The 10,109-nt window shown below is 44.8% G+C and overlaps 1 protein-coding gene across 1 annotated transcript in view; it reads left to right on the top strand.

Moving 5' to 3' along the window:
* retreg1 (reticulophagy regulator 1) overlaps positions 1-10,078 on the top strand; it is a 14,044-nt gene extending 3,966 nt beyond the window's left edge. Inside the window, exons 4-9 of the mRNA XM_062404740.1 lie at positions 4,245-4,362; positions 4,649-4,733; positions 5,086-5,208; positions 6,031-6,098; positions 6,631-6,754; positions 7,309-10,078. Of these exons, the coding sequence (XP_062260724.1) occupies positions 4,245-4,362; positions 4,649-4,733; positions 5,086-5,208; positions 6,031-6,098; positions 6,631-6,754; positions 7,309-7,805 (1,015 nt within the window). The 3' untranslated portion in view covers positions 7,806-10,078. The remainder of the gene's footprint in view (positions 1-4,244; positions 4,363-4,648; positions 4,734-5,085; positions 5,209-6,030; positions 6,099-6,630; positions 6,755-7,308) is intronic.
* Positions 10,079-10,109: the final 31 nt, after the last annotated feature.

Below are 10,109 nucleotides of genomic sequence, written 5' to 3'. Positions count from 1 at the left end.
GAAGTGTTAGGGTCACGGGGTTAACCTCTCCTGAGAAAAACATGTACATTCAAAGTGGAATTAGACTCATATTTCACATCATTACATTACAGTTAATAAAAAAGCCAAAGCAACACCTTTTTTATCAATTATCATGTTCTCAACATATCAGCATATTCTCCCAAAATCGACTTTTCCCAGGAATCACTTCTTCTTCGCTGCCTCTGTGCTTCGCTGCCACCAGGGAGTACCGTTTCCAGAGCAGTGAAGAAGAAGTGATTCCTGGTAGAGCAGCGTTTAAAGGAGCGAGCCAACTTGTGAGCGATTTGGAAAGAGACCTCAGGTTTGAGTTAAACTGGTATCAGATCCGTACTCGGTGTAGTCCAGGTATCGGAATCCGGAAGGGAGAAATGATAACAAAACTTTTCCTTTCAACAACCAGTAAACAGAAAACACAACATACGAACAGTGTGTCAGCATGTGAGACACACGTGTCCACCCTCGTCTGTCCGTCCACGCCATGTCAGCGACACGAGAGGAAGCATGTGTGGGAGGCTGGTGGAGGGAGTGGCTGTGTCTACCCTCCTTAACCCCATCCCTCCTGATCGCTGCCTGGTCGGAATGTTTGTGTGACCAGGTTATTTTTAGGCGAGGCCGCTTGAAATACTCCGACCGGGGCTCCATTGAGGATAAACACGATCTGCTCTCGCGCCGTGTGGCACGTAAAACCAGTTTTTGGCTCGTCCCAGAGTTTGCTGCTGCATTCTTTGCTGACAAGACAAGTCGTAGCCGTCTCTTTGTTTCTCCCTCACAAACCGTCGTCTCCACCATCCAGTGTTTGGCTGACTCTCGTGGCGCCGCTGGATCTTCTGAAAGTACCTGAGATGTCTCCTGACGATCGTGGGACTGGAGTTGTGTGAGTTCCACAGAGGAGACTTGGGGAAAATGGCTTGTTGTTTTGTTTCTTCAAAGGGTCAAAAGATAAATTTGGCCATTTGGACAGTGTTTGATTGGGGGTTTTGAAATATTAATGCCTGAGAATTCTACCAGCGGGAAGCAATGAACGAAGAAAATATTGCCTTGCTTAAAGAAATCAACATTTTGATCATGTCAGCAGAAATCAAGTCTTTTCAGAAATAACCCCGGTAGCTATTGCCCAAAGACGTAGCCTAGAGAAGAGCAGTGGGTGAGTAGTGCGTCTTGTTGTGTCCTTTATTTTGGTGATTTGGTTGAACTGAAGCTTGAGTGCTTCTGACTCTCTGCTTGTGGAGATGACACAGGGCACTGCACTCTCGTGTCGGTCCGGCCTTCTTTTAACCTATGAACTAACTTCACATCAAAACAATCCATTTGAGTGGAAATAAGATCAACAACGTGAGCCACCCGGGACAGATGGAGTTGGAAAGCCCCCCCTCATTGAGTCATTGCTTCCCATAACTCCAGCATCTTCTATTACCAGTAGCTTTTGGCGTTTGTTCTCGGGACTCTGCCCTCGCTCTCCATTAATGCATATTTAACTGTACCCAGAACATCATCAGGTTTAAGCTGCACCAGAACTTGTGTCTGTTGTGTAAACCCACACAGACAGGTGGGTAAACATATTTACACCCCCGACCAAGTCACAAGTGAAGAGCCGGGATGTTTTTGCCGCCATTCTTCGCATTGTTTTGTCTCGTTCTATTTTTAACGCGCCGTCACCGGGCTTGTTAGAGGCTCCGATGTGCCGCTGCCTGTTGGTTCAGAGATTACTGGATTGGTAAAGAGGGACAGCTGCTCACACGGTGCAGGCGGCCTCCTTCCTCGCCAGGAATCCTCTGACGTGGTTGTTGTTGTGTTCATTAGTGAAAGTTGGATATTTGTGATTGTGTGATTGATGGCCGGTCTTTCAGCTGTGGAGCGATGAAATGTGATATATTTGCCGCCAAGTACCCAAAGTGTTTATGGAGCTCATGTGGAAGGAGGACAGGAAAATGTTGTGATTTGCAACCCGTGTGTTTTGGGTTGAGGATTATGCTTCTGGATTAAAACTCAAACCAAAAACCTTCCAGGAGCTCAGGGAGTCTGACTTGAAGAAATGTTACAATGATCATGTATGTAGAATTATTCGCTTTAATTTGGATCAAGGTTTCATAACATGGTCCTAGGTAAAAGTTCTGATCCTGATATATGTGTCCCAGTTCAAACCAACGTAGGTGCAGAATGAAGGGAGGACAGGTGAACCAAAGCATTCTGGGTGGTGCTGTTGGTTGTTGTCGATGGTAAAATGGACAAGAAAATCTTTTACAGCTGTTTTCTACACATAAACCCAAAGTGAAAGCTCCACACTGATCCGCTCAAATCCACCAATGCCCTATTTGATTTCCTAAACGTTGGTGTCACTATCCTCGGATGTTGTGTTCACACTCAACGTAAAGAAGCTGATAGATGCTAACCGGAGAAAGGTCCCGGCACCGATTCGAGCTAGCAGGTGGAACCAGCATCCACACACAGCTCCTGGAGAAGATGGTGAAACTTTCCGGGCATTTTTCCACAATACAGTTTACATACAGAGTTTGTTTTCCAGTAATACCAGTTCTGTCAAGAGAAATATCCAGTAGCAAACTCCCCATCATCAGTGATACGGTGAAACTTCCCGATGCTCCTTCCAAGAAGATTTTCATCTCTTTCCAGGGACACGTCCGTCTTTCATGGAACAGAGAAACGCTGACCCTGTCCGTCCGTCACTGAAAGTGTTGCTTCACGCTAACGCTGTCACGGGTGTGGCTCATCGAGTTTCCCTGGAGTCCGGCCTCCCACGGGGTTAGGTGCCTAGAAGTCCAGAGACGGCAGCTGACCTTCTCGTCATGAGGGTTACGTGAGACCAGGCTTGATGTCTGGGTCATGTGGGGAGGGGGGGTTTGAGATTCCTCAGCTTCTGATTGCCTCTCGTGTGTTGTTGCATGATGAGGCAGAAAGAAGAAAGGGGGAGGGGCTTTGGCTGGTTCAGTTTGTGTCCTTCAGCGAACCTTAAAGAGGCAGGAGCTGAAACCAGGTGTTTGAGGCAGAGGCTGAAGAGAGGAGCTGCAGCGACGGACTGTCTGAGGACATTAACCTGGATAGGAACAGATGTTTATTTATTTGAGCAATAATATCTGAGATAGTAACAGGATGAAGAAGAAACAAGGAACCATCCCATCATGTTGAACACCCTAATAACCCCCCCCCCCCCGACAGAGAGCGGTCATACGCTTTTCAGTTGGAGGAGGAACTTCTCTGCTGTGCTGTGGTAACCAGATCTCCATGGTGATCTCACACCAGCTGTTTCCAGGACAGCTGCGTCCACAGGACGTGTAGTTTCCGTCCCCTGTGGGTCTTATATTTAGTACATGGTCATTTCATCTGCTGAACCCTGTTGACCCACCTTCACTCTGCTGGTTGGATTGTTGTCTTCAAAACAAAGTTGGAAATTTGACTTTTGTGTTAATCTGCCATTTGTAGACTATAAAAAACAGAATGGGAAATTAACCCTTTTTTTAAAAAGACTAAGGATGGAAGTGTCGAGGGAATTTCACCCAGACATGTAACAATGCTGTAAGAACTGAATCAAACACCACACACACACGAGTTCTCAGGTTTTACTTGCAAGGGAAGCACCTCTGAATAGGTCGCAGCCAACTTCAACGGAACTTCCCTAACACAGTGTATTTATTCACTTAGCTCAGTAATACAACACATCATTTGGGTGGGGTTTTAATTTCTTGATAACTCCTTCTCCTCGGGGGGGTTGCTTTATCTGGTAATACCCCATTCTACACATAATGGAAAAATAACCTTTATGGTTTCATAACCATAACAGACAGTTCCTTAAAAATCAACTTTAGGCAAGGTCGCCTACAGCTTAGAAGCTTACTTCAACATTTTCCAGACAGCACTGAATAACAACTCCTACACCCGGTCATATTCAGTTCATGATGCCAATTATTCCAACAGTAAAATCTATGTGGAAGCACCACAGACTATGTGTTTTTCCACTTCCTCCCTTTATCCAGTAAAATAAGCTGGAACACTTCAAAGTCATTGTTCAATAAAATAGAAAATGTGATGCAGATTTAAATGATAAAAAATGAGCTCATTGGTTGAATGAGGACGAAGCAGCGTCACTTTGTAAAAGTCCTGAATGATGTTGTCTCCGTAATTAAAACATCCGGCTGGAGACTCGGTGGCAGAAGACACTGTCCAGGTGAGACACCTCCACTGACCCGTCCTCTGTCTCTGCGTCCCTGTAGCTGGGAGATCATCGACTCGGGCCAGGACGGCCGGTCGGGGTCTGGACCTCATCTCAGGGACTCCATCAACCTTTTCCTCCAGGAGACTTCGGCTTTCAAACAGCAAAACCCCGGCAAGGTGAGACGGCTGATGAGCCCGAGAATGAATCAATGCAACTGATGAATTTGGTTTCAGATTAAAACCTCAGTGGTTTATTGTAGATTCTAGGAAATCTGATTTAATATGAAGCTGAGGCGAGGAGGTGGTTTATCTTAACATGAACACTGACTCTCTACACATTAAAACATGCATCTCCTTAGTTTGCACACACAGAAGGTCGGGCTGGTGGAGAACCTGTGACTCCACTGTGAGCAGAGGAGGATGGAATCAGTCCTCCTCTGACCCTCCCTGTCTTCTCCTCTAGTTCTGCCTGCTGGTCTGCAGCCTCTGCACCTTCTTCGCTGTGGTAGGACGCTACATCCCAGGGATGGTCATCTTGTATATTCTCGGTGAGTCGCCCTAAAGTTTTTGGACGTAAAGAGGTTTTACTCCTTGTCTAACTTTTCAAAATCCCTGTTCCTCATTCAACGACTGCAGAGGGGACTTCCTGTTTACACCATGTGACCAGTGTCCATGAATGGGGACAGGGTTTGTGATGGTGTTGTGTTGTCTGTATGGACTGGGACTTTTACTGAAGATGGTTTTAGCTTGAAAACGAATAGCGTGGATGTTGGTTGCCTAGAAGGTGCATGTGAAGAGGATCAACCCTGTTTCTCCACAGTGAGGTCAGATGCCTTTGCAGTGTGTTTTTGTTGTTGCTGGTGTGTTAATAGCTTCCTGGAAACAAATGTGTGTCTGCAGTGCTGGGCGTCTTCCTGTGGCCTCTGATCTCATCTCATGACATCCGTCTGTGGCTGGAGCCGGTTCTGCAGAAGCTGGACTTTGGCATTGGAGAGCTCCTCCAGAAAATCAAAGAAAACCATGGTAAATAGAATTCATATGATAAATGAAACAGATATCTGTATGTTATACATTACATGTTACTTCCTTTGCTGACCCGCCAGACTTGAGATCATTCGTTGATTTGAGATATTAGTTGTGATGACGTAGTTATGTGCAGTGACATGTGTTATGTGTGATATGTGTTAATATAAACCATATTGATACTATATATCATTTTATACAATAATATTTTCTTTTGCACACTCTGTCTACATATTCTTACACTCATAGTATATTATATTATCTATTGTATAGTCAAGTACTTATATTTATACCTCTACTATATATCATATCATATTATATCATAGTCTTTGTATATTCTTTGTATATATAAGTCTATATACACATATTTATAGATGTGTACATGTTGTTATTATTATTATATTTACTGTTATTATTATTATATATACTGTTGCTGCCATTACTACTATATACTGCTATTATATTGGTATAATTACTATCATATATATATATATATTATGTTATATTATATTATATACTATATATACTGTACTATTTGTATAAACTGTCTAACAATAACATTACCATCATATCATCAGTACTATTACCATCATCTTGCCACTGCACCTTATCTACCTATTTATCTTGTGTTTATGTTTTTATTCTTTCTACCTACCTCAATATTTTTGTTTTCTTTATTTTACTCTATTGTATTGTATTTTAGAAGTAATCTATCTATCTATAGATTGCAGTGCAGACATGCATGCATAAAAAAACAATCAACAGCGTATGAATGATGTGATAGATAGGTTACTCTTCTCTTCTGTGTTTTCCTCCTTTCAGAGAAGAGAATGATGCAGACTCAGACTGAGGCGGGGGTGGAGTCCGACCTGTCCTCCATGTTCCCTCAGGTTGGTGGATCAGCTCGTCTCATTAGACCCGTGTTGACCGTCAAACTGAATGATATAACAAATGTTGCTCTTCAGGACAATCACCTGATTCCTTTGCATCTTGCTTCTTCTACCGTTCCAGGTTTTCCTAGTTTTTTTGATTTGACTGCTGTGGGACTTTGTAAAGACGGTGACTTGAGACTAGAAAGCAAAGATCCACCCACCTCAGATTTCTTTTCAGTTTCTAGCCACATCAGTGGACGTTAAACTTGAGCAAAGAGTTCTTGTGCCAAACGGCTCTATCCAGCTTCCATCATGAATCAACAGAAGCTTGAGGCTTAAAAATCTGGCTGTGCATCGTCAGAAAACAATTTAGTTTCTGACGAAAGTTATTATTCTTGTTGGTTTAGTCAGAATTTTATGATTTCATGAGAAAATCAACACTTTTATAGCTATTTTTTAATTCTCAGGTCACTATCGTGCACACGACAGCCTTGGTTTCGCTCTGTGAAATCTGACTTCTCCATGTGTTTGGTTGTTTTCCGCCCGGCAGCTCGACTCCACCGGGTGTAAGGACATGTCCGTATCGGACACGGAGGTCTCTGAGGTGACGTGGACGGACAACGGCACTTTCAACCTCTCAGAAGGACACACACCACAGACGGAGAACTCAGAGGGTACGTTTGACACACAGGTATTAAAGGTGGAGTTGGTGATGTGTGAAATCAAGTACACCCCTCCGTTCACTGCTCCTTCTGAAGCTCCACCCCCTGAACTCATGCACATGCATCGCTGGACTCAACAAATTGGGATTAGCACCAAAGACATGAGTTTTATCTGTAAACAAAATACAACCCTCTGTTTCTACAACGCGTTCAGCGACCGGGATCAATAAGAGCCAGACGCTGATGCTCGTTATGAAGCGCTTATGACCCTCATCCCCCTTCAGCCCTCACCCCACCTTTAGAATAAAGACACCGACCTCTAGGGTGGAGCTGGAGTATTTCAAGCCAAAATACTATATTCAATAATCCCCAGTATATGACAGAGAGATGTAGAGCGAGCGCAAACTCCCAATGACTCTGCGTAGCCGTGGTAGACTCATGGTATGTCTCTGCGTGATTCTCCTGTTCGTACAGTAGCATCTCATGTCTCAGCTCCACCACCTTCACCCTCCCCCTCGGTGTTCCACCCTGAGTCTCCTCTTGAAAATGTCTTTTCCACCTCACAGACCTCGACAGAGAGGAGGCGTTCCTCGGTGGCCTCCAAGAATTCCCTTCACTCGACAACGGCACAACGACCAATGGCGACGACAGCGATGACCTCGGCCTCCCCTTGCCAATCAAATCCAAGCATACACCCCCTCCTCACAAAGACCAATCAGAGGACACAGCGCTCGAACTGGTCAACCAGATGGCGGGAGACTTCATCGCCGCCGCGGTTACAGCTGCCATCCAGGAGAGAATAGAAGCAGCCGTGGGCTTCCCGGCATCGAGCCACGGCACGGACCGGTCCGGACTCCGGGAGTCCACCAGGCTGCTGGAGCTGGCCGAGGAGTCGGACAGCGAGGTGGAGGACTTTGAGCTGTTGGACCAGTCGGAGCTGGAGCAGCTGGAGGGGGAACTGGGGCTGGGAGAGAAGAAGACCCAGGTCAAAGAGGAGGCACCGGCCAAGACGGACGGGTCGGCCTCAACTGGATTCTTCACCAAACTCCTCAGACGCCAGTGATTGATAATAGAGAACGGTCGCAGGGCGGAAGGAGGAGTCCACGAGGACATGGGGAGGGGGAGGTGGGGGCGCTCTGCTCACAGGAAACTGGGGTGTTATGAGAAAACATGTTTCCATTAATCTTTTACTCTTTTCAGCCCAATGCTCAGATCAGACACGCAGGGTCAGACACTCACAAAGAACATAACTCACCATAACTCAAGGTCCATTAAGCCTTAAAGGTCTCGTGGTAGGATGAAGTAAATCGAGATTAATATTCACGAGTTAGTTAATGAGTGAGTCCGCCATGTTGCACCGTCGTGTTTCTACAGCATGTCGACCTGACTTGGGAATTTGGTTGGTGGAAATTTGCTGCTTACTCCACTAGATGGCGTTAAAAACACTACACACTGAACCTTTAAATTATTAAATTGCATTTATAAGTCAGTAACGAAGGTAACCAGGATGTTCCATCTGTGCGTTAACTCATTCAAGGTTGAGTCTGCGTGAGAGGGAGAAAACACAAGTGTCAATAATTCTTGTAGAGTCTCACATGCTGCATGTTTTGTCCGGTGGGGTCCGGACTCGTTGTAGACGTCAGTGCAGATAAGACGTCTTCTCCAGTTCCGAGGTCTGCACGAGAAGCTGAAGCTGGAAACGTGCTGGACAAGAGAAAGAGGCGGATGTCTCTGTCCCACGGAACGGGACCGGGGGGGAAAGAGGATGAGCTTGGACCTGAGGTCGTTCAGGGACTAAGATTCTGTGTTGTCTGGTCCCGGCACCACAGCTTTCTGATTGGCTGAGGGCTAAGAACTTTTCATCAGTTGCACGTCTGATTGTTGAGGTTAACAAGTCAAACTATAACGTAGTTGTAAGTAAACAAGGGCATTTGAACATATGTATCAATGTTTATTTAAACAGATTTAACTCCCGTGCAGAACCTGCTGAACTAACAGTGACATCATCACATCATCAAAATGTGAAGCACTTTAAAACTCGTCCAGAGGCTGAAGCTCCACGCTTGAGCCTGGAAATACTCGTGTGACAAAAACAGTTTTAAAAACCCCATGACACTAAAATCATTTATTTCCATCTTACATCTAAATCTCCGTCTTTTCTCTTCTTGCGTCCAATCAGAAAGCTTTCTGGACTTGTTTACTTCCTCGTTGTGACAATACATTATGACAGTTAGACTCAAGGAACCGTTCATCGGTTACATCCGAGGTCGAAGGTGGCGAGACGTCTTCATGACGCTCCATGTCGAGCCACCAGGGGGCGTGACGCCAAGCAACGCTATTAGCCAATCAACATCCACGACAGTTCCCACCATAGCTTTGTGTTGTTAGTAAACATGTAGAATCCAGCTGCGCTCTGACAAATGTGAAAGTTGATATTATAAAAAACTTATTTTGTAAGATTAAAACTGTGTTCTGCGAATTAATCATAATTTATACACTTTAAATGTCCCTTAAATCTTACAACTCGTTTATATTTTGTTATTAAACTTTTAATGACGACACATTGCAGATGAATGCTGGGTTAAAACACAGGGTTAGAATTACGTGTGTCCGTTTAAATGTGTTGACATTATATGTAAACATGTATTTCTTTAAATGTTGGGGAATACAAGCTTGACTCATACGTAACGTGAAGAGATAATAGTATCAAATGTATTTCAGCCGCTGTCATGTATAATCATTCAAACCCACAATCCGTCTTTTCAGCATTACACACTTCTAGTGGTTGGATTGTCGAGGTTGAAAAGTAGGAGCACTTTTATTTAACCACAACAAAACTCAAAATACTATGCATGCAGATCTCATTCTGAGACTTAAACTTATGAAAACAAACATTTTGCTTCCACTGCTTCAACACGTCTTCGGGCACAGGTTTGAAAACTGAACATGACAAATAGAGCATATCTCTGGGGTGAGGGGTGTTCAGCTGCAACACGACACTTCACCACTAGGTGTCACTGAATCCTACACACTGGACCTTTAAGTCACCTTGTCTGGGGGACTCTTACCAATCTGGTTCAGTCTACTTTCAAGTCCTGAATAAAATCACAGGCCAAACAGTCCTGGTTGCATTCAGACCCGATCCGAAGCCCTGGAGGCATCTTCTCACTCCATCAATCCAAGTCCTCCTTCATGCACTTTACACTAGACCCCCCCCCCGCCTGCCTTTAAACACGTGTTGTCCCCGTTGAGAACGTTGGGAGCAGAGAACTGGAACGGGAACCAACCCGAGGTGATTCCACACAAAGCAACGAGTGCCTGCCAAGTTGTAGCTACTTCACGAACCCGTGAAGTTTCCTGCCCCTCG

This window comes from Platichthys flesus, chromosome 14 (genome assembly GCF_949316205.1).
Source record: "Platichthys flesus chromosome 14, fPlaFle2.1, whole genome shotgun sequence".
Classification (NCBI taxonomy): domain Eukaryota; kingdom Metazoa; phylum Chordata; class Actinopteri; order Pleuronectiformes; family Pleuronectidae; genus Platichthys; species Platichthys flesus.
The sequence above is the reverse complement of the archived record's forward strand: the minus strand, read 5'-3'. Positions and strand labels throughout refer to the sequence as shown.